The sequence below is a fragment of the Pinus tabuliformis genome, chromosome 2_2 (genome assembly GCF_031772625.1).
Source record: "Pinus tabuliformis cultivar Carrire ecotype Pingquan chromosome 2_2, CPIR1, whole genome shotgun sequence".
Lineage (NCBI taxonomy): Eukaryota > Viridiplantae > Streptophyta > Pinopsida > Pinales > Pinaceae > Pinus > Pinus tabuliformis.
In genome coordinates, this window is record NC_142300.1 from 175,305,780 (window position 1) to 175,332,235 (window position 26,456).

A 26,456-nucleotide genomic window follows, 5' to 3' on the forward strand; every position below is an offset into this window, starting at 1 on the left:
AGGGCCGCACAAGTTTTCCAAGAACAGTCGCGACTATTGCACGGGTTTTCCCAGCACAACCACGCAGATTGTCAGAAGCAAAATCGTCCTGCACAGGGGTTGATGACCAGTTTTCCAATGCCATAGTTTGCTTGTGGAGGGTGAGAACTTTCTCTCCAAAATTTTTTGTCGAATTCTTGCTGTTTGAATAGCCAATAGGGTTTACATAGATTGTACTCAGAATTCACTGCTGCATAATAAATTAAACCCTCAGTTGTTGCACCGGTTTTCCCACATTGGGTTTTTCGGGGGACGTTTGTCAAAAAATAACCTTGTCATTTTATGTGTGTGTGCTAGTATTAATCGCAAAACTAATAAACTGTTAATCGGTTAGGAGAATTAATTCCAGTTGCTGCATTTGATGGGAATTTTCACATACCACAGTGTTAGTGGTGTTGATTATTGAACTCCTTTGTCATGGCCTATGCAGAAATGTACCCTTCACTCAGGTCAAAATCATTGATCAAGCATGTTAAGCTTTCTCTACCATATTATAAGAGGCTTGGATTAGGTTGTTTGATCAAAATTGGGCAATGTTGACTAATATCCCTAAAGAATCGAAGTAGAGGAAAAGGCTAGACAAGAGGAGAGGAATCGAGATTCTAGATGGTTGATGCTCGAATAATTATCATTGATGTACAATGGATGCCATATCTATCTTTATTTATGTACAAATGTGCATGTTTTCATATCTTCTACAACTAATTTGGTATTTTGGATGTTTTTTTGAATATATATATATATATATATATATATACGCCTCTTAGATGCTTCGCTTCCAATGATTTTTGGAAAATGTCGCTTCGCTTCAAGAAAATTTCCCCACTTCATCTCTGCGTCGTTCAACATTGGTTTGTTCCCTTTTCTTCAACTTGGGGTGTTACGTCTAAAGACTTTGATACTTCTTCTGTGATAAGTTCTTATAATTTGTTCTTCAATGATTTCTTATCATTTTTAGTTTCTTAATTTGAGTGAGTAGATTTTGATTATGATTTCTAAAACGTAAGAGTTCTCCAACTTCCGATTCAACTTTATTCTGACATTCAAGCTTCTCATTTTTTAAACCTAATTTGTTCTAATAACCTTTGATTAAGGTTTTCTAAGTGCAAATTTTCTTCTTCCTTCTCAGATAGATTTTTGTTGAATTTCTTCTTGAGACATTCATTTTCTTGTTCTAATTTTTGCTTTATAGCTTTGGACTTCTTGACCTTCGCAAGTAATTTTTGGCTATGGTCTCTTAGACAAAAAATTTCCCCATCCTTTTTTGTTGACTCTTAGTAAAAGAGTTATTCGAGATCTTTATATTTCTTTTCCAATGTGCTGTTTTTATGTTGAGATACTTGGAGTTCTTCCTTTAATCTTTTTATTTGTGTCTGTGTATTACCTTGATATTCTTCCATATTAAATAATTTTCTACATATTTTACAATATGTTTTGCAATTTTTAAAAATTGATTGGTACTCGAATTCCATTTTACAAAATGGACATTTAGTCCAAAATGTTGACTTGTTTACGAAACTCATCTTTCATCATTTTTTCACTTTTTTGTCAGACTTCACCTTTTAAATCACCCTTTTATATCTTAATTCATTTATAAAAATTTTTTTTTTTTTTTTTAAATACTTATAATCCTTTTAATTTAATCAACCTTAATTAGCTTAATAATGATTCTTTTATAACTTTTTCTGTCTTAATAATTTTATCTTTTCTTAAAACTTGAATAACCTTTTATAATGTTAGAATTGGGTTTTAGGATGACTGACTTTTAATCGACTTGAATTTTATTTTATTTTATGTACTCTTTTTTAATATTTTTGATTTGATTTTCTAACCATACACCTTTCTGCTTTCTCCAACAATTAAAAACATGTTGGGGACACAACTGTACGGTTGGCAATGATTGTGGTGTATGAAATTGATACAACGATGCAACACATCAATAATTTTTAATTAGTGAATTTTACAAATGATGAAATGTCACTGTAATGTTGGCAACGATTGCTAGTTTGAAGTTCACAAGGATATGTGGTATGAATGGCTGTTCTGTTGAGGGAACGATTGGTATGAAAACAATGAGAACTATGGTAGGGATTGCATAATTAAGGGGGTGCGAATTGGTACTGTATGGTTGAAATTTTTATGACAAGTGCAACAACAAAATCGTATGGTAGAATTGATGGCGGCTAGGATAGGTATGACACTGTGGCTGTACTGATGGCGAGCGACAATAGCAATTGCAAGGTCGGGTGACAACGACGATGACGTTGTTGTGGGTTGGTTCCACGGGCGACTATGGCGGCGATAACAGATAGTGGTTGTTGCTCCAAACTCTCTTTTTATTTATTTATTTTTATTTTATTTTTTAACATACATATATATTTTTAATCTTGGAATTCTTTTTTCTTATAATTTTTATTATTATTATTATTATTATTTTTAATTTCCTTATATATATATATATAATTTCATATCTATATCGATATCTATATCTAGATCTCTATATATATATATATATATATATATAATTAAAAATTTAAAATATATATATATATATATTTTTAATTTTTAATTATATATATATATATATAATAATTTATTTATTTATTTTTTAAAATAGCCAAAGGTCTAAGGCCAAAATGGAAAACCTCCAAAAAACCATTTTGTGGTGAGCAATCTTAATCGCAACGATAATGAACTTGACGAAGAATTGATGGCCAAATGTCAGGATCGGAGAATAAGGCTCTAATACCAATGTAATGAACAAAGTTCGTATACTCAGCGGAATATCCATTTCTAGGACAAGTAATATTTATATATAAGAATGTTGAAATTGGTATTGTATGGTTGAAATTTTTATGACAAGTGCAACAACAAAATCGTATGGTAGAATTGATGGCGGCTAGGATGAGTACGACACTGTGGCTATACTGATGGCGAGCGACAATAGCAATTGCAAGGTCGGGTGACAATGACGATGACGTTGTTGTGGGTTGGTTCCACGGGCGACTGTGGCGGCAATAACAGACAGTGGTTGTTGCTGCAAACTCTCTTTTTATTTATTTATTTTTATTTTATTTTTTAACATATATATTTTTAATCTTCGAATTATTTTTTCTTATAATTTTATTATTATTATTATTTTTAATTTCCTTATATATATATTTATAATTTCATATCTATATATATATGTGTATATATATATATATATATATATATATATTTTTTTTTAAATTTTAAATTATATATATATATATATATTTTTTTTTAAATTTTAAATTATATATATATATATATATATATATATATTTTTTTTTTTTTTTTTAAATTTTAAATTATATATATATATATATCTATAATATAATAATTTATTTATTTATTTTTTAAAATAGCCAAAGGCCTAAGGCCAAAATGGAGAACCTCCAAAAAACCTTTTTGTGGCTAACAATCTTAATTGCAACGATAATGAACTTGACGAAGAATTGATGGCCAAATGCCAGGATCAGAGAATAAGGCTCTAATACCAATGTAATGAACAAAGTTCGTATAATCAACGCAATATCCATTTCTAGGACAAGTAATATTTATATATAAGAATGTTGAACGTACAAGTGATATGGTTACAAATTAGGGCCTACTTATATACTAGGTAAGGTGGCCCCTCATGAATAGTCATGTGCTTTAGGACATGTCTCCTCAATATGTTAATTATTTATATATAATGTTCATAACAATTTTTCTCATAAAAATTGCAAATTTTAGTTTTAGAAGATAAGTAAAATAAGTTTTTCTTTTGCAAATTTGTTTTCTATTTGATACATTACCGTGGTCTCCAAGACGCTGAAAGACAAGGCACGAAGTGACTATGATGTGATTGAAGGGAAATGATATTGCAATTGTTGCGAGAAGAAGATGAAAAGGGTGGGGCGTAATTATAGTGAAAAAAAACTTCGCTGGTGTTAATGGGCAAGTTACATCATGCCTTGTAGATGATGTGGGAATTAGATAGGAAATGCTAGATTATATTAAAGAATTTCAAGTGGAAAAGGTCAAGTGGCAAGAGATTGATGATGAGATAGGGAGAAGGAGACACTTGCATCTTAAGGCTACTCGAGTTTTGAAGGCTCCTCCACGATCCATAACTCTTCTGTTAGTAGTCCCTTTAGATATGTTGCTCCAATCCATTAAAAACCCACAATAAAGAGGATTATGATTGATCTTTTTTTTCCACCCTCCAATTCCACCTCTCCCATGGGCACTTGGACTCCATCGACCACTGAAGGTATACGAGGGTCTTGCTTTCGAATACATGGGTAGATGGTGGTATGATGTAGATATCCCTTTTAGTGCTTCTTGATCGCCATAATACTAGCTTGTGTTAGATGCCATTGTGTACGTAGGGGCATTAAAGCACTGTTGCAAACATCGACATCGAGATAAAATCGACAAGGGTCCAGAAAACCAAAAAATCGAGAAAATTTCAGTAAAAATCGGTAAACATTGACAAAATTAAGATACCACAAAATTATTGGTAAAAATTGGCAAACATCGACTAGGCAAAAAAATTGTGATATCATTATAAAATCAGGATGTTATTGGGAAGTTTGCAGCACTGCATCAAAGGCCTTAGTTTTCAGGACTTTAGGGGGAAATTTTTATAGAATGCAGTTGGATCTATATATGAGTACTTAAAGGGTTTTAAAGATTCATGTGCCAGAATGAGATGTAACATCATCTTAGATGGGTGGATTGTTGGGAGGTTTGTAATTTGGAGCTTGAGTCAAACTTACAATGCTTCTGGGTGTTAGCACAATTGGTTTGTATTTGAGCACATTCACATGAAGAAGAGATATTGTTTGGAACAACAATGTTGAATGATCTTGTCTTGCAATGTAGCCTTCAACTGAGGTGCAACCAATAACTAAATCTTTGATGTAGGTCATGTTATCTTGGAGGATATTGATATTTCCTCGGAACGGGTAGGAAAGAGTTGGTTGAAAAAATTTGGGGATGATAACTTGGGGTTGATGGACTTGGATCCACAATCAACACTAACTCCAAGCACTATCATTGCTCTTGTTGTTCTTAGACGATCGAGGCAAGGGCCAGAGTAGGAGTTATAGTGTGAGGAGGCAAAGGGTGCTATGGATGATGAATAACATAGTTTAGGGGATGATTTTGATTATTGATCATGATGATATGTAGTTATTTGTTGTACTTTTAATGTTGTATCCTACAAGATTTTGTTTTTTGGACTATAGAGGCAATTTCCAATATTGATGTTTATGTATTTTGTTTCTAATATGTGCCGCACTTGGTGCCATTTTGTTATATTCACCCTTACATGCTATATACATGTGTAGACTATGCATATTTGGTGTCTAATTGTTTGGATTTACATTGATGTACATGTAGACCGGTTCGCAAAATTGGTTTTGTATTGGTTAGACCTTGACTAGTCTCATTGTTGTATTGATCAGACCTTAACCAATTTCAGTCTTGATAATGTTGATTACAATGTACAAATATTGTCATGATGGGAATGGTTATGAGAACCAGAATGGGAATGTAACAAGAACATAATAAAATAGGAATAAGAGAAAATTGAGAATGAGAATAGGACATGACCGAGAGATAGATTTCCTAGTTAGGTTTTTGGTAACATAGGTGCAAATGGCGTAGTACCAAATTGATGGAAGACATGAATCTCATCACCTAGTTCTTCTTGGCCTTGGATGCTAGGAGTAGTTGTAGGATGATGACAATCTTGGTTTAGGGGTTCTTTCTTGTTTTCATCCATCTTGTGCTTGTGGCTTCTTGATGCTTGGTCTTATCTCTTTACAACCTTTTTTCTTCTACCTTATTCTTTTAATACTCTTCACATTTCTTCTTACAATTGCTTTGGCACTCAAGGTAGGTTCTCTCTTCCTTTTATTATATTGCTTTTGGAGGAACTTTATCACTCCCAAGGCTCACATTGAGTTATATTTGTTTTATGATCTCATTAGCAGAGTTTGGTCACTAGTGGACATTAACATCTAAAATTCCAATACGATGCATGATTTTAGGGTTCCGTGAAAAGATCTATGCACCAATGTGGATTGAAGTCAGTTCCTTCTTTGTTTACTGAAAGATACAACAATGCATCTTATTGAGAATCAAGATACTTCTTCAACTTTGGACTTCTCCTCTTTAAATAAAATATTTTGGCACAATTGAAATTAATATTCTTCCTTGTAATAGGCAAGGATTGGTTTCTTATATGCATCATCGTAATTGTAGTTTGGTTTTAGTTTTAACTGCATGAAGAATGGCATTGAATGTCAAGTGGGGTGTTGACCATGTAAGTTTTTCTCATGAGGTTTGATGATGGCCATACTCTATCCTTATACTTGAGTTACCATATAACATGACCAGAATTCATTTGTACTTAACTGCATTTTGACATCTGTAATTCAAGTTGTACATAAAATTGTGTTGTGACTTGTATGGTGTCTGGTCTATGAGGGAAGGTTTCTTATATTTTTCTGCAACATAAGGAGTTTATTTCATGGAGCTGCCAACTAATTTGACATTTTTCATATCGTTACTTTCTTTCCATGTAACCAAGCACTCCACCCTCTAGCCGATAGGGAAAGGTAAGCTATTCTTCAGGCTCAAGGCCATATAACAAGGGTTGAAGCCATTACAACAATATACTTGATAAGAGCTCAATATGTCACTTACATGAATTGAACCAGGGTAGGGTGGATAACAATCATTCCTCCCAACCAGCGAGGATAAACCCAATTGACTGTTTCATATCTTTATATAGTTATATCTTTCATATTCATATATATATATATATATATTTAATTGTAATTTGGAGAGATTATTGGAAGCTAGTTATTAAACAAACTCTCTCTCTCTCTCTCTCTCTCTCTCTATATATATATATATATATATATATCAACGAAAGCTAGTTATTAAACAAAATATATAAAACAAACTTAAGCTAGTTATGATATATATATATATATATATATATATATATAGTTTGTTTAATAACTAGCTTCCATTGTGTAACGACCACTAGTCGTATACGCAACAAAAATATTAAAATACTTCGTAGACAAATACATCCATCGTAGGATAGTAGGCGTAAATTGTATATTATATAAAGAATTGATGTAGGATGATACAAATGAGAATGATGGTCCTATATATAGCCAAGTAAGTACCCTTTCACTAACGGTTATGTCCTTAGGGACATACCTTTTCATTAATTGCTAACTAATTAATCATTAATCTTATTTGTTGTCTTTTACATTATTTGTGTTTATTTTTATATAAATTTAGTTTGTTACATTGCCTTCCCCTTCAAAAAGCTTTGTCCTCAAAGCTTACTGATGAAGGATCGGTTCTCTTCTGTTGATCGACATATCTTCTTATTTCTGAGCTTTCATCTTTGTTGATACAAGACGATATGATGTTCTGAGTGATAGACAGAATTGTCGTACTGAAAACGGATCAGACCATCCTAGATTAATCTTCTGGGAAATCTTCTGACCCTTGGAGCTGTGTGGTGAATAGTTATCGTATGACTGGATTGAGCTCACTTCAGTATTCTTTGGAACATAAGTTTGTTGTTTATGTTCTACGTGATATAGATTTGTAGATTTATTAAGGTGTCTACTCTTGTGATTCAGATGTAGATAAGGAATTTTTCTTGTTTGAACTTCCTTAAACGTTTTTATGGTAGTTTCCTGATTTCCATCAGGCATTGTTGTTGTTGACTTAACTACTGAATCCTTATTTGGGGTGTCTTCTATTTGAATGACAACCTCTAAGTCCGTTTTTACTTCAATAGGGTTTGTATTTGCCTGAACTGCGGGATTAGTGGTATTGATGTTTGTTTCTTCAGTTTGGACTACTACGTTTGGATATTTTGGTTCTTCCTTTGCGACAAGTTCTTTGAACCTATTCATCAATGATTTATTTTCGTCCTTAAGTTTTTTAATCTGTTTGAGCAGATTTTGATTATGATTTTTGAGACATAAGCATTCCTCATTCTATGAGTCAACTTTATTTTGGCCTTCACGCTTCTCGTCTTTTAGAGACTTGATTTGTTCTACTAATGTTTGGTTAAGGCTCTTTAAACGTAAATTTTCTTCTTCTTGTTCTAATAAACACTCTTTTGAGTTCCTTCTTTGATGCTTTAGCTTTCTTGACTTGTTCGAGTAGTTTTTCTTGGTCATCTATGAGGCGCAAAATTTCTTTGCCCTTGCTGCAGATGACTTCTTCAAGCTATTTTTGCTTCTTTGATACAGTTTTTTCGTTATCTTGAAACATGAAGTCTAAGATATCTTTAAGGTCTTCTAATGAAGATTTTATTGATTTTGATTTACTTGTTATGTCCTGAAATGTGACCATCTTCCCTTTATAAGGAAACATCAAAACTTGTTTCTCTATGTTTAACATGAATGTACCTAAATCCTTAAACCAGGGTTGACTGAGTACAATGTCTGTCTTTTTATCTGTCCTTACAACATGAAATCAAGATATCTACTCATAATGACCTATTTTCACTTGTAGATCACTAATTTTATACTCTTTTTGGTCAAAAATATTTTTCTTTATACCAATGCTTAGATCTGGAATTAATAGCTGATTTGCCAAGTTGATGTTGATATAATTTTTATCGTTGCTTGGGTTAATAGCGACATTAACTTCTCTTCCTTGGATACTTCCTTTTAATGTAATTACTCTGTGATCTGTAACTGAAAGACCATTATAGGAAAACCTTTCTTCCTTCGTCATTTTAGAATTGAGCTCCATCATTTTTTTTCAATGATTGATCCCATTTGTTTTGTCGAGATGACTTAAGGTATTATGTAATCTAAATATATAAAATTTCTTTTAATTTGATGGATTGTGAACACTTAGCTATCAATTGGAATATTCTCCAAATTCACCTTTTTATGTTTTATAAGAATATATATCTTCCCTTTAATCCACTAAGGAATAAAATTTAATACTACCCTTTTCTTATATTCACTTATATATATTTGAATGTTTCTCTTTATACTTATATAAAGAGATATACTTTCACGCAACATTCTTAATTATATATATAGATATATATCTATTTTTTTTTAAACTTTATATTCTCTCTTTTTTTTTTGACTTGAACTTTTCTTTAAAATACCCCTTTATAATATAAAACTTCTCTTTATATATCTTTTATTTATAATCTTTTCTTTTTCTTTTTGAAAAGTTACAACCCTAGTGAAACGCGACTATTCATCTCTTTGGGGTATAATATAAAATGTATGTCCACTTATGTTCCTTTGACTCGGTTAATTTTCTCCACGTAAAAGTAAAACTTACAATTCACATATAGAGTTTTTGTATTCCTTTTGTTTTTCTTTTACCTTGAAAATACCATGGGCAATTACCATTGGTTGCTAAAACCACGGGCGTGTAAACCACTTAATGAAGAATCAAGATAATATTATAGACTCTTCCTTCCCTTATGTATAGTTTTAAAGATATTTGGAAAGATTCCCTCTTAACTTTATCATGCACTTTGTATCAATAGTGTCGAACTTTTTTATATATATGAATGTTCTCTTTCAAATTTTACACCAAACTATATATATATATTTTTATATGATTTTTTTTTTTTTTTTATATTTATATTTATATTTTTAATCTTTATATGTACTTTATTTTTTCTTTGACTATCTTCTTTTTTTTCTTTATTTTTTTTTTGTTTAATGGCCAAAGGCCTCTAACAAATTAGCGACGGAGAAACTCCCAAAAGTGTAGCGAAATGCTTCAATCTCGACGACAACAATGTTGACGAAACCTGGATGGCCAAGGGCTTGGATCGGAGAGCGTGAATCTGTGCAACAGTGAAGCGGCCAGAGGATCGAACTGCTCTGATACCAATGTAACGACTACTAGTCGTATAGGCAGCGAAAATAATAAAGTACTTCGTAGACAAATACATCCATCATAGGATAGTAAGTGTAAATTGTATATTATATAAAGAATTGATGTAGGATGATACAAATGAGAATGAGGGTCCTATATATATAGCCAGGTAAGTACCCTTTCACTAATGGTTATGTCCTTAGGGACATACCTTTTCATTAATTGCTAACTAATTAATCATTAATCTTATTTGTTGTCTTTTACATTATTTGTGTTTATTTTTATATAAATTTAGTTTGTTACACATTGATTTTCCCAAATTACAAATATATATATATATGTATATATATGGAACAGTCAATTAGGTTTATCCTTATTGGTTGGGAGGAATGATTGTTTTTTTTTGACAGAAACGATTAGGTTGTTATATTGATTCTTGGCTGGAAGCCTTAATTCAAATTACAATGAGGTAAACAGGGATCAGATTTCTCATCTGCCAGAAACCAAATGACTTCCCCTCTAATGAGCCTGCGATTTTTGCTAGCTGTGGTTCTTGTAGCCTTATCTATCTTTCCTAAATTGCAGATACAGACAAACTGCTTCAATAAAAGACAGTAAAACATTTTAAACAAACGGTTAAGGGATGGGATCCCAGCCTTCGTCTCCGTCTCTTAGGAGAGCTCCGGGGGGGAGAAGAACCACTTTGTTGGCTTCAACATCGGCTTCTTTATTGTTGTCTCTCTTTATATGAAGAAATTCCAGATTCTGGAAGATATTTGTCAGGAATCTAATTCTGCTCAGAAGTCTTGATAATCTTAAATCTGAAGGAGAGGAATTATCCACCATGGCCTTTATAATGGACTGGGAGTCCCCAAAAATAATTGCATCTTTGATACCCAGAGAGTTGAGCAATTTGAGCCCCTGGAGGAGAGCCAGAGCTTCAGCTTGAATGCTGGAGTTGAAGCCCACTCCCCAAGCATATCTAGAATCAATTCTGCCATCTGCGTTTTTAATGACACCACCTGCTCCGGAGCTGCCGGGGTTGCCTTTTGCAGCACCGTCAAAGAAGAGAGTTTTTCTTGCCTTCTTTTTGCAAAACTCAACGAGTTCTGCAGCCTTGAGACGGATTTGCCAATGCTTTAGGGGAGGGGGGAGCTTGACTTTATCAACGAATTAGAGGCCCAGAGAGTCGCCCCAAGCTGTGTCTTGATCGCTGAGATCTGCCCTGTCTAGTTGGTCTCCCAAACATTCTTTCAAGTGACTTTTAATTTTTACCCAGGTTATCTTGGGGTCGCTCTTTTTGTCATTGAAAATCCTTTGATTTCTTTCCAGCCATATGTGCCAGCAAATTAATTTAGGAAGAGCGAGTCAGGCTTCTTTGATATGGAGGTTCTGAAAATTGCCACTAGGATACATGCGCTTCCAGTTTGAGAACAAATCTGAGCAGTGATTAGGAGGAGCAAAGTCAGAGTTCAAAGGGCTTAACACCTCCTTCCATAGGTCAGCTGCGAAATTACAGAAGAGCATCATGTGAGCGGCAGTTTCTTCATGATCTTCGCACAACGAGCAGCGAGAGGGTCCAATAACGCCTCTTTTACAAAGCCTGTCCTCGGTCAAAATACTGTGATGGCAAAGAAGCCAGCAAAAGGTGTCTATCTTGGGGATCATTATCTGAGACCAGATCCCCTGCCAGGGCTTCGGGTTAGGTGGCACATTCGGATGCTGAGAGAGGTGTTTGTACCCCTGCGAAACTGTGTAACTACCCGAGATCGAACCCCATCCCCGAGTATCTGCTTTCCTAGTATTCAATGGGGCTTTGCCGTTTAAATGGGTGAGGAGGGTGGCATATTCTTTGGATAGATGCGATGGCACCTCAAGATTTCCCCATCTCTGCCAATTGTTATTCTCCCATTGTGATAAGTCCCACAACGTTTTAACGCCTGCTCTATCCATCCAGTCTTTTAACAGAACCAGAGATCGATCGTCAGCAAGGGGGTCGCTGCCCATAATGCGGTCCTCCCAGATATTGATGCACTTTCCGTTTCCAGGAATCCAGTGCGCATGCTGCTTAATTAAGTCAGAGGCTTTCTCGCACAACTTATGTATCATAGTTCCAGAGGTGGTGATAGGATTGTCCAGACAGCGTGCTCTCTGCCCACGGAAGTATTTTTTCCATAACACAAGCTGAGCCCAACCCGGATTTGGAGCAATTATCCTCCATAACAGTTTTGCACCCAATGCAATATTTTGTTTGCTGATATTCTTAAAGTGCAGCCCGCCTTCCATTCTGGGCAAGGAGATTGTGTCCCAGCTTATTAATGGAATTCTCTTCTCATTTGCTTTGCCACCTTTCCAGAAAAAGTTTCTTATATACTCCTCCATTTTCCTCGTGATGCCGATAGGAGCCATCATCACTGCAGCCTGATAAATGGGAAGACTATTCAGAACAACTTTTATTAGCACTGTCTTACCTGCTAGATTGAGCCAGTTGAATCCCCAGGATCGAATTTTAGACTTGAATTTTTCCAACAGAGGCAGCCAATCTCTGCTGAGTGCTCTTTTTTGGAAGACAGGCAAACCCAGATACTTGAAGGATGACCAAGTAGAGGAGGCTGCAAAACCAAAACAGTTAGAAATGGCTTGAATCGTTCTGATCGTTGCATTCCAGCAGAAAATGTGACATTTGCCTTTATTGAGGCGACTTCCTGAGTCTTCACAATAGGCGTCCACCACTTCTTTGAATCTTTTAGCCAAGGGTAAGGAGGCAGCACCCAGCAGGAGGGAGTCATCCGCGAACAGTGCATGATTTATGCTTTTGACACCTCTTGCGATGTTTAGTCCCATTATTTCTTGGTCTGACTGCTTTTTATTCAAGAGAAAACTGAGGACAGAAGCTTGGAGGACACCCTTACCTCAGCCCTCTAGAAGCTTTGAAAAAGTCAGTGGCCCTCCCATTCACCAAAGGGGCGATCCATGGTTCACTGATACATGCCTTGATCCAGCTGATGAATTTGGGACCAAACCCAAATTTGTGCAAGACATCCAACAGAAATCTGTGTCTCACCCTATCAAAGGCGCTTTCGAGATCTAATTTGACAACAATTCCTTTCTCTTTCTGGGTCAAGCTTGAGTGAATCGCCTCTTGGACCAGGATAAAATTATCCACTATGTGTCTTCCTTGAATAAAACCTCCTTGATTCTCTGGAATAATGGAAGGTAGAATGGTTTTCAGCCTGTTGGCAATCACTTTTGTTATCAGTTTGTAGCCTATGTTGCAAAGGGAGATAGGGCGAAATCTGGAGAAGGTGTTGGCTCCTTTTTCCTTAGGGATAAGGGCCAAGAAAGCCGAGTTGGTGCTTCCCCCTATTTTCTGACAAGCTTGAGATTTCCGGACCATTCTGCATAAATCTTTTTCCACAATCTGCCAACAGTTCTGTAAGAATCTGGCAGTGAAGCCATCTGGGCCCGGGGCCTTGTCAGGCTCCATGGCAAAGAGAGCAGTTTTGATTTCATCGTTAGTGACTTCTGCTTCCAAAGACTGATTCTTTCTGGCCGAAATCAGAGTGGGCACCTCATTTACTAAAGTTGAAGTCTGCCCCAGGCCCTCTTTCTCACTATACAGGTTTTGGAAGTGGAGGAAGGCAACATTTTTTATACTTTGTATATCTCTGTGATTGGTGTTCTCTTCTTTGATTTCGGAGATGGAGTTGAAATTTTTCCGGGCTTGGGCTTGCTTGTGAAAGAAGGCAGAGTTCCTATCTCCTGCCTTGAGCCAAAACCTACGAGATTTGACCCTCCAATACTCTTCCTTGGCCAAGCTTGATTTGAGTAGCTTTTGCTGAAGTTCCGCCTCCTTGTCAAGGACTTCTTTTGTGATCACTTCATTTTCCGAGTTCAGGTGGTGATTCTCGAGGCATTCTTGTATCTTTTTCCTTTCCATTGTTGGGTTAGGAAGGGATTTTACCCAAGTTTTCAATGCAGCTTTCACTCTCCTAAGCTTTTCTTCCCAAACAAAGAAGGCAGAGCCATTGACAGGTTGCTTCCAAGTGTCTTTTACTAATTGCATAAAGGACTGTTCCTTGACCCAAAGGGGACTGAATTTAAATGGGATAGGGCCTTGATCCATATGGGCCACAAGATCAAGCTTGATGGGTCTGTGATCAGATACACTGCAGGGGAGAATATGAATTCTAGATTCTAAACCAAGAAGAAGGAAAGTACTTTGAACAAGAAATTTGTCTAACCTTGCAGCAATGTGACCCAGACCGAGCCTTCTGTTGGACCAGGTATACTTGCCCGTCGAAGGTTTGATGTCGATCATATCCCAATCCTGAAGCAGATCCTCCACCCATTCGCGCGCCAGATCCCTTACTATACTTCCTCCACGTTTTTCAGCCAGAGTTAAAGTGAGGTTTAGATCCCCGGCAATGATGATGTTTGCTAAATCTTCAAAATCTGCCAATCCTCTAATGGAATCCCAACAGGTCTTTTTTTCTCCTGCGCTAACTGGGGCATACACATTAAAGAGACAGAGGGTCTCATCTGAGTCGACATGTTTCAGCTTTGTGAACAGCCAATGTAAATTGGCGACTTCTTTAACTTTTGAGAATTTGTTTGCATTCCAGAGGGTGCCCAGGCCTCCTGAGGCACCCCGGGCTGAGACTGCTTGTCCTTCGCTTCTCTTCCATAAATTTTTGCCGATATGGAGGAAGGCCTTATCCTCCATTTTAGTCTCCTGGATGAGGAGTATGTCAGGAGTATCAGATCTTATCAGACTTTTGATGGCTTCTTCTTTTATTTTGCTCCCCATACCCCTACAATTCCAGGAGACGATCTTCATCACTTGCTTTTGGAGTGGGGAGCTCCTTTAGAGCTCTGGAGCTGATTTCTAGTCATCTTCGGTGTTTTAGCCAAGAGTTTCTCGAGGGTAGGCTGACTTCCTTGTAATTTGTCCTTGTAAGTCTCCTGCTCTCTTTTTTCGCGGGCAGATTTTCGGCCTCTCAATGATCTTCTGGCCGAGGATTGCGAACCTGCTATTTCACCTTCTTCTTCTGAATCCTCCGAGCTTTGCACTTCCTCAGCCTCTTCTGTGGGTATCTCTTCCGTTCTGTCTGCATTGCTTTCGACTTGCTTTGGCTCCGAGGGGGGCTCTTTGTGGGGCGATCCTTCATCCTGCATCTCTATTCCTTGAGAGTCCTCTATTGCTGAGCTTAACTGGATAAATTTATTTCCTTGATCTTCCATGTGAGGTGTTTGAAGCCCAGAGCCTGTCTGGGGAGCTTTGGCATTGTTGTTGCCAGTTCTTGGGGCTTTGTTTTTGGTTCTTTTAACCTGCGTCCATCCTTCCTCCTTGCCTTTCTCTGCTTCACTGTTTTTTGGACAGCCTCTAGCAAAATGGCCGTAGACATGACACTTCCTGCACTTGAACGGAAGCTGCTCATAATCCAACTTTTGAACATGCGTCCAGCTTCCGACCCTAATCTTTATTGCCTCAGGCAGACCGACCTCAAGGTCAACTTCAACACAGATTCTAGCGCAATCGAATTGATCTTTGCTGTTGGCTCGATCAATGAATTTACCTAAGGTATTCCCGATGTGTTTGAGAGATTCCCAGTTCCAGCAATGCATTGGCAGATTGGGCAAACGAACCCACACAGGGACGGCTGAGGGGACGTCCACTGCTGGGTCAAAATCAGGCATCCACTTGTTAAGATACAGCCCCTGAGGGCCCATGAAATAGGGGCCATTGCGGAATATCAACTCCTTATCTTCTTTTTCAGCAAATTCAAACAGGAAGAAACCCTTCCCCAGAAAATACGAAGTGACTCTGCTTTTAATGAGCGGCGCCTAGTTCCTTGCAACCCAGCTCTCCGTAGTTTTGGGGGAGGGCCAGAGCCCAGTGAACTGTCCAACCAAGGCACGCTCCGCTAAAGAAAGGGCGACCTGGATCGGTTTCTCGGGGGGAAGCGAGATCTCAGGGATGTCATCCAAGCGTTTTACAAATTTCGCAGCCTCGGTCGTTTTCTTTTTTGGAAGAGAGTTCAACAGCTTGACAAAAGCCTCGGCTTCAGAGAGAGGGGGCGAAGAAGACTCCATTGAGGCAGCCTTAGCTCGATCTAATCGAGCTCACCCAAGACCAGCTGACATAGCCCCCAGATCTGCTCAGAAGAAACCCCAGAAAAACGATCAGAAGGGCAAGGGCCAAACCGCCGTTACGGAAGTCGAACACCACGCAGAAGAAATGCCTCGCGGAAGAAGGCTGAGCCCTCCAAAACGGCCTCAGGGCTGGGGCGACGGCCTCAGTCGCAGGGATCAGATGCAGCGGCGATCCGATCAAAGAACCAGTGATCCAAAGCGAAATACAATTTTCGAGGAATGATTGTTATCCACCCTACCCAGGTTCAATTCCCACAAGTAACATGTTGAGCTGATATTAAGTATATTGTTGTAATGATTTCGATGTTCCTAACCTGTCTAGACATGAGCCATAAAGAATGTCAAAATTGGTTATGGAGTTATACCTGGCTGTTTTTGCAAATACATGTTCAGATGTCACTGGCTTAGTGAATATTAATACTAATAGTAGGTTTCAAATAATAATTGTTACTAGCATAGAAACACCTTTTAATACTGAGACTACTAACATGTGCTTGTCCTGATGTTGTGGTTATATCTTAAACAAATAATATATCTTTTAAAATATGCCATTGTTGCTTTTGTTATTATCAGGTTAGAAAGTGCTTTAAAAAGTATTGGCGTGAAAGCATTGTTTCCTGTACAAGTAGCAGTTTGGCAAGAGACAGTTGGGCCTGGTGCTGCAGAACGTGATCTATGTGTATGTTCACCAACAGGAAGTGGAAAGACTTTAGCATATGCATTGCCTCTTGTACAAATGCTTTCAAGACGCACCTTGCAGTATCTGCGTGCTTTAGTTGTGCTTCCTACTCGTGACCTTGCAATCCAGGTTTTTTCCTAAACTTTTATGACATAAGGAAACACTGACTACAATATTTTCAAGAAATAAGTTTAAGTGGTTATGAAAAGCTGGATGAGAAGTTGCAAACATCAAAATCTTCTTATAAGGAACATAATAGAACGATAATATAAAGGGGTTGGTTATGTGAGGATGTTTTACTATGTCTGTCTCATTTTTACTATGTGTTTGTTATTTGTCAGTTGATATGGAAGAAAGCACCTGCATGTTTTTACTTATAGAGGAAATAAAGGTTTGGTTTAGCTTTCTTCTGCACATTATATTGGTGAAAAATGAGCTTTGTTGGAATGCAAGAATGCTTGTACTTTGCGGTAGCAATTTTTCTGTGCAAAGGTCTGAGTGATTTCAATAATAAGGTCATCTATAATTACATATGCATTAATTTATTTTCTTGTTTAAAGCTCAAATGATTTTGCTACTCTTTATTGTTTTCGTCATTATTAAGAATCTTTTTTAAATTTGAAGGCTGAAACGGAGCACAAGGAAGAGAGAGACCATTATAGTGTTATTGTGTATGAATGAGTCATGACGACTTGAGCGACTATGGGTATCTGGTGACTAAGCTTAGTATTGTCTGCATGGTGGATGTTGCACACACCTCTAGGGAAAACTATATGTTTGGCCAAACATTTCATGAATCCCTCCAAGTTTTAGCATCATGTGGCCATTATTATCCACCATATATTTGAAAGTAGCTCACATGCAACTCCATAAGTTATGGGCATAAGATGATCAAGTCTAGTACTTCATAGCCTGAGCAAATGTGTAGGGTTGTGCTGATGAGCATGACTCTTTAAACCTAGATGGACTTTCATTAACTTGACATGTGAGCATTATACTTAATTTTAAAGCACTCTTATATTAAAATCCTGGACAAGTGCCTAGCTGATTATAGCAAAAAATATGCACTAAAATATTATGATAGGCATCATTTTAACCAGATAGGTGTGCATGTGATCAACATAGCTTCCACTATAATTATGCATGTCCATTATGTTGTCAACTTAATGCATCACCCTAGTGCATAATTTCCAATGGCCTATATGAATGAAATATATACAACTATTGCTAATCATATCAACTGCATATAGAATCGCAGATCCAACCAAATAAGCCACATGTAAAATCATTATGAATATTTACATAACACCGACTTGAAAGAAAACTAAAGATAGGAGCATATTTAAGCGTAGGTCAGAAAACTCAAAGTAGGTCCAAATTTTGGAAATAATATGGTGGAAATGCATTGGGAAATCCAGAGTTAATCTCTTTAGCATAGGCTGTTACCCCACAATTGCATGTATTTTTGCAAACGTATGCCTTATCAGCCACCAAATCAGCAGGTTGCAATGTTATCCAACCATGTATGCAGACCATAATCCAATTCGGCTGGGCCATAATCCTTTCTCAACATCTTCTTGTTTTTTTCTCAGCAGGCTGTCATTTGAATATTCTTCTCACTGTGCAGAACAACACAATATATGCATGCTGCTCCTATTTTTGGTGATGGAGGCCACCCTTATCACGTGTAGGTCCACTGCATAAACTATGCAGATTGCCACTCTTTATTGCTTAGAAACTGTCATGAATGCAAAATGTTTAAACAGAATAAGGAGTTGCTGTCTTTGAAGAATAATATGTGATGAATGTGCAATAAATCTGCAAATGAACTACCCAAAAAATAGCCCACAACTGTGAGAGCTGAAAATTGACTTAGTCCAAAAGAGAGATCAGACCTGCAAATTGTTTCCAACAGCCAATATATGGTTTAAAAGTAATAAATAATCAATAGAGACTCTTTAGACCAATTATGATGGATGCAAGAATTATGATGGATACAAGAGAATTTATCTTGAATTTCACATGTCCCAAGGCAATAGTTTGTCTCCAATCGCTTCTAATTGCTGTAGATGATTTCTAAAACCTGTAATCAGCCTTAAAACACTTGGAAACAAGGTTAGCACAACAATATAGAGCAAAATAAAGGCGACCATACAACCTTAGGGCATTAGTTGTTGAAATTTGGGTAGCTTGGAAGGTATTTCTGAGTGGAGAAAACCCACAAAAAGGAAGTTGTTGGGAAAAATACCCAAATATGGGCTTTTGGACCCAAAGTTGTGGGCTTGGAACCCAAGTAATTGATTTAATGTTCTAATTTGTTGTTTAGTGGTGAAATATGGGCCTATTGAAGGACAAAGAAGAATCCCAGGTCACTCACAAAAAGTATAAATAGCGGCCAGAGGAGAGGTCTAAAGACACATTGAGATGGATTTCATGTGTTGAGTGAAATAGCCCTAAGAGAGCCTCAAATCTTAGAAAGAGGTGCCTCAACTAGTCAGGAAGCTGAGCTATGGAATTTGGCCGAGTTTTTGAGTAGAAGGATCTAGCTGCAGCATGTAAGGGCTGAGTTATGTAAGGTTATGGCATTCATTGGTTGAGGCTGGATTGAGTTAAGAATCTGTGGAAAGAAGGGAAGTTTGGCCTAACTATAGTCAACCAGGAAGGGTCGAGGTCTGTTTGGCAAGGAGATTTGGCTCAGCTGGAAAGGGCCGCAGTAGGGGAGAGTCTGTTCAAGAAGATCCACAACCACAGGTGGTCTGTCTTGAGGCCGACACTGGTAGGAAGCCCAGTTAAGGCCATCCAGAAGGCCTGGTAAGGACTGTGCTGTGTATTGGAGGGTAGATCAGATAAGGTCGAGGGCCTAAAGACACTAAACAAAGAGACCAAGATAGGTCTGTGGTCCGAACAGGCAGGTCGTAGACCTAGTAAGACCACAAGCCTTAGACAAACCTGAAGTGAGCAGACTGAGAGGGTCTGAAGTTGGCTGTTAGGGTGGTCTGAGAGTGCTGTAGCAGACAAACTGTTGGAGAAGGGTCAGAATAGCCCTAGTTAGGGCAAACAAAGGGTGCTGTAATAGGCTGAGACCTATAGGAGGATGATTGACGACTAGAAAGTGCCCAAATCAGTTGGACAAAGGTCAAAAGGATTTTTCCTAGGGCTGCCAGGTGGGCAGCTAAAATAGGTTGAAGGGTTTGGTCTGAAGCAGCAGGCCAGTAGTGTAAAAGAAGCCTGTAATAGCAGAAGCAGTTGGGCTATAGAAAGGACAACAAAATAATGAGGTTAGTGGGCTAATGCAATCAACCCAAGTGAGTGGGTATTTTGCTGATTTTATTTTGTATTTGTATTTGGGCAGATGAGGACTTGATGGACTAGGCCTCTGCCCTAGGGTTTCAGTTAAAGGACAAACTATGTACTATAGCTTTGTACTAGGATTTGTAAAGGGCCATGATCCTTGGTATGGGAGCCCTAAGGTTTCCTTATTGATTGACTAATGAGAAATGTGATGTGGGCCATATTTCTTGTGTACTGTTATTGATTTCACTATTGATATATTATGTTGTGACAAGTGCTTTTAGTTGGGCATCTCTAGTGTTTTTATGTGCTTGGCTAAGTCATAGATTCAATCTAGGGTGCATGGAAATTTCAACATTATGGCTTCCCCAAAATGCAATTTTGTGGTGATTTGTCCAATGGAATAGTCAATAAATACAATTTAAATCAGAAGTTAGTGAAGAAATTCACTATTCAAATATTATTTGCATCTTTTATAATATGTAATTTGGATTTTTTGAAATATAATTTTTTAGAGTTTTAATATTTAATGCTAACTATTGTTAATTTTAGGGCTTGATTGTTCTCTCCTGTAGACAATTGCATTTTTAGACTTATTCAACATTCCATATAACATTCACCCCATAACTTTTATTTCATCTTTAGCAATTATGTAGAGAGAAAAATAACATTAATAATACAACGGAGCAATAAATAATAGTAGAAGAAAAGCATACACAATAGAGACACTAGGAATTTAGATCAGAGACCAGGGAAAGACCCCACAAGGGGAAAAACCCATCCAAATTCTTCTTCTATTAGATATTCATCAATTGTTCAACTAAGATACAAAGTACGATGATAATGAGATACAAAAATCATATTAGGTCCCCAAGGGTTGACCTAAGTCAGTTCACAACTTCGTTTGTGAATTGAATGAGACAAGTCCAAGAGAGCTACTGTCATATAAGATATCACATCTGTCATCTGTCATGTAATCACTGTCATCAAGGAAATTGTCATATTTGTGTTACTGTCAATCCAACAAGGTCCCTGTTATAACAAATAGGGTTACTCCCTTACATATAAATCACTGTTATGAATTAAAGTTGTTGCCATATCATCATTATCAAGATCATTTCTGAAAGATACTTTGTCAAAACACCCACTATGATGAGGGTTTCCCACAACGACACTATCAACATATATAATAGTAGGGTCTCCGTCATCATGTATAATGGCATAGTTAATAAACAAACCACAGAGATGTGAGCTATAAAGAGAGCAAGCTCCCACAAAGAATACGACCCACTGAAGTAGAGCTAATTTCAATAAATACAAACCACAAAAGTATAGGCAAAACACTGTTTGAGCGAGCCACTGAACAACGAACCACTGGGCCATGTAAGAATGCCAAATGAACCACTGTAATGTATATTTGTGGGCTTCTAAGATTATAACTTGAGATGTGGCGTGCCAATAATCAATGCGAGCTTCATTGGACAATATATATATATATATATATATATATATATAAACCTATGCGAGCCTTATATATAAATCATAAATAAACATATCCGAGATGCTGTATGTTCTGCATGCGACACTGATTATGATGATACCACTATTCATAACGATGATGAGCACATGAAACCATTTCGTATAATAGAGTCAAGCCATAGGGAATCATTGCATATATGATGCCATCGAGCATATGTTCTATGCAAGCCAGCGAACAAACCATGTGAGACAGAGCTAGACAAAGTTATGTAATATAGCGAGCCAGGATAAATTAGTGAGGCCCATCACTGATGTGAATCACATGAAGAGATACAAATCACTATATAATAATTGTGAGCTAGAGATCCGATCCACAGAGAGCCGTAGAGCATAGTGAGTGCCACAGAAACTGTTGTATGCCACAGAGTATAACATGCTTGCCACAAATCTGAACCTCAGATGATCACCAAGGAAATTGTAAGCTATCGAGATAAGACTAGCCACTGTAATAAAGGCCTATTATGTCCAAATCCATGGAGCTATATCATCATAAGTATGCCCAAAATTTCATCCAAGAGATCTCAAAAGGAAGGCCGAATATCACCACAGAAAGAGGCCGGAAAGTTACCACAGAAGATCATACAATTTGCTTACCAAAAGGAGGAGATTAGATGCCAATATATAGATGTAGGATCATGCGAAGAGTCACGACTTTTAGGGTGAGCCGACTTGAAGTTTAGGGAGCCGACTTGAAATATTGGAGGGAAATATATTTAAATTCAAAATGCTTGTAATAATATCATGCCTTGAAGATTAGTGCCATATTAAATGACAATAAGAGAAGTGCCCACACATTAATAATAATGATATTTCTTTGTCCATTTAGAATTCTAGATTAGGGAAGAATTTCCATCTGCATCATAGTTTTCATCTCGAATGACCATGTTTGATGCATCATGTCTCAACTCGTCTCATCTCATCTCATCTTGCCTCTTAAAAGAAGAATAATACACAACCAGTGGTAGGGGAGATCGATTAGATCCTCCAAACCCTACTGGTCTCCAGGTTAAGTCCCATGACCTTCATCTCAACTACATCAATAAGACACCCATCTCATCTCATTTTGTCTTGACTTATCTATCCTTTGATCATCAACTCAACAATGATGTCTCTATCTAAAGAAGAAGAATCATCATAAGGGAGCTCTGGCTACCACCCTATATCCAAGGACAATAGGCAAGATCCACTTACCGCAAGTTAAGGATCACACTCTATCCTATTGACCTGTGAAAATAGGCGAGATCGACTTAAGGATCACACTCTATCCTATCATCTAATGACAATAGGTGAGATCGACTTAAGGATCACACTTTGTCCTATGGACCTATTGTTAGCTGATCTTCCCATCTAGACCCTCAAGAGTCAAGTGGTAGAACACCTACATCCCATCACTTGAGCAAGATACGACTTACCATAAATGGTAAGGATCACACCCTATCTCAAGTCACCTCAACCCATTGGCCAGATGGGGAGGAACAATCCCAACAAGCCCAACTTGTGGGTAGGATGCCAACTGGGGTATACTCTTCCAAGTCCCAGACTTGATGGTAGGGGGAGATACCCACTTGTCATAAATGACAAGGATCACACACACACCCTATAGTGACAATAGGCGAGATCTACTTACCACAGGGGTAAGGGTCACACCCTATCGTGTTATCCAGAGTTCCCTCAACTCTAGGAGCTCTCTGGCTCAATTCCTTTCCCTCAAGGGGGAAGAGCATAACTCAGTGTCCTCGCTCAACCGAGACCCCTTCATCCCATTAATGCCACTAGGCTTACGACTGTTAGTCCTGGCCATAATGCATGACACCTAGAGAATATCAGGTCAACCACAAGCTTACATGCTACGACACAAAGATCTAATTGTCTGCCTACTCATCAATCAACATGTGATGGAGTCTCATCAATGTGCTTGAACTTGTCATAAAACACAGGATCATGTTAGCAATAATGCACATTGCCTCTCAAAGCAACAAGCTCCTATGTCAAGAAATCATTTAGGAAATCAGGTAGACCTAAGGCAACACTCAGATGTTCTTTTCCAGTCAACAACATTCTCAACATTAGAGTATGCATAAATTCTCATGTATTTGGCAGTGTGTCTCTGTTTATCTTTGTAACATTCCAATATAGCTAGACTTTATATGACTCAAATAACATGTTGCAAACCAAGACTCTATCAAAATTGTATTCGAAGAGGAGGCTCTCTCAACTGCTTTAGTGTAAATCATTATGCCAAAGTCTCTGACAACATACTTTCCTTAATAAGGAAGTCCTCATCATTTGTCTATTACTCTTCTAATCGCAAGTAGTGGATCACTTGGATTCAGAAGTCAACTTCCTCTGGCGCTAAACATGGAGATGATTTGATCCTGTCATAAATAAACTGTTAGCATACAAAACCAAATATCACAGACATACCTGCAACTTGAAGAGAGGTTGGTGTCTGTATCAGATGACCATCAATCCAAGTATGCCAAGACCAGAGGGCTTGCTTGAGTCCATATGGGACTTTCTTCCATATGAAATCGTGAATCTAATATCATGTGTCTCAAAGCCTTGACGTAGTTCCAAGTACACTTCTTCTCTATGTACGTCATGGAGGAAGTCAACTTCACATACATCTGATTAGTGCATCCAACAACATGAGCTACAATCCTCTCCCTCTGAGTGAATATTCCTTATCACTGATTAATATAGCAGAAGTCTCCTACAAGAATGGTCCTTGCATGAAGGACATATCGCTCTCAGTGTCATATCAAAGACATGCACTCAATCTACTCCCTCTGAATAGGAAGCCTCTTCAATCATAGATGTCAACTCGAGAGATGGAATTCTTCCTTCAATGTTTGTGCTTTTTTCCATTTATCAAGTGCCACTCTAATCATGGGATGGCTTGGTATTCTTCTCAATCTCAATATAGACAATTTGTTCTTCACATTCATCAAGTGTGATTGTGGATCCTAGAACAAGAGCAAGAGCAATCATGGCAAAATAAACATAATGAAAATGTACCAGGTGATGAGGCAGGACTAGCTTACTTGTCTAGATATGAGAGTGGCTCCTTCATTTTCCTGCACCAATTCTATTTTTGGAGTCAACCCTTCTTGCAATATTCTACAACTTGATGATCCTCAAGAAGGATCTCACGTCCTTATCCAAGAAGTTAGTAAAGGAAGCATTCAACTGTTTATGCAGGAAGAATAAACAATAGTCCAAAAATGATAAGTCTAAACAAGAGCAATGTCATAAATAAAATAACATAAAACTTGGAAATACTTATCTTTGATTAGGAATATTAGCTCCCTCTTGATCCTACCACCTTCTTAGCCAAGATGTACAACTGGTTATCGACCATACGCCAATGTCATCTCTTAAAAGAAATGTATCCTTATGAGAACCACTTGTATACTTTATCATTGGCAACCAAGTCCAACTATCAATGTATCCGATGATCATTGAATCTGCATCATACCCTTCTCCTAGGGTTTCTCTGACTTTATCATGGGCTACTTGAATAATTAAAAAGATTTTTGCTGATCACATCATGAAGAGTTCAAAATCATTCTAGGCCCCTTTCCATTTTAAGGCCACTCCTAGGGTTTCTCTCAAACCCTAGGTTCAATTTGTAAGAACATGACCTCCCTAGGGTTTCTTCTAAATCTATCATGGGCTTTTCACTGATCATATCATAAGGAGTTACATTCTAGGGTTTCATTGTTGTAAGCCTTTACCATATCCAAAGCTGCTCTAAGGGTTTTCTCACAAACCCCAAACAAGGGTTTCCTTCAAACCCTAACATTCTTTTAGGTCGCCATTTTCATCTCTTTCACTCTACTTGATTCATTGTTGTCTTCATAGGGGTGATCTCAATGACTTTTCTTCAACCCAACTCTGATACCATGTTAAGTTTAGGGCCTGTTTGTTCTTTGCTGTAGATAATTGCATTTTCAGACTTACTGAACATTCCATATAACATTCACCCCATAAATTTTATTTCATCTTTAGAATTTATGTAGAGAGAACAATAACATTGATAATGCATCGAAACAATAAAGAACAGTAGAAGAAAATCATACACAATAGCGACACAAGGAATTAGGTCAGAGACTAGGGAAAAACCTCACAAGGGGGAACACCCACCAAATTCTTTTTCTATTAGATATTCATCAATTGTTCAATTGAGATACAAATTACAATGAGAATGAGATACAACAATCATATCAAGCCCCCAAGGGTCAACCTCAGTCAGTTCACAATTTTGTTTGTGAATTGAACGAGACAAGTCCAAGAGAGCTACTATCATATAAGATATCACATCTATCATCTGTCATGGAATCACTGTCATCAAGGGAATTGTCATATCTATGTTACTATCAATCCAACACGGTCCGTGTCATAACAAATAAGGTTATTGCCTTACATATAGATCATTGTTATGAATTAAAGACGCTACCATATCATCATTATCAAGATCGTTACTAAAAGATACTTAGTCAAAACACCTATTGTGATGAGGGTTTCCTATAGTGACACTGTCAACATATATAATAGCAGGGTCTTCGTCATCATGTATAATGGCATAGTCAATTAACGTGTAATATCCTTAATGGAAAATTTGACAGTAGATACCAGAAATGAACTTGAACAACAAAATAATTGCAAATAGACATACAACTAGCTATTTGGTGCACAAATAAATGACAATAAAATTATTGAGCCATTTTATTAATCCACTGGAAAGAGTACATCAACATGAAGGAATAGTGGAACCTGGGCTTGCCAAGTAAGTGGAGCAAAACTCGAAAAAAGATTTTTGACCAAAATGATGTGT

General features: G+C 37.3%; 1 protein-coding gene across 2 annotated transcripts in view; it reads left to right on the forward strand.

The window, feature by feature from the left end:
* Positions 1-26,456, forward strand: part of RH1 (RNA helicase 1) — a 367,146-nt gene that overhangs the window by 65,766 nt on the left and 274,924 nt on the right. For both annotated transcript variants that reach the window (XM_089404445.1, XM_089404446.1), the window contains one exon: positions 16,684-16,918. In XM_089404445.1, coding sequence (XP_089260571.1) covers positions 16,684-16,918 — 235 coding nt within the window. The remainder of the gene's footprint in view (positions 1-16,683; positions 16,919-26,456) is intronic.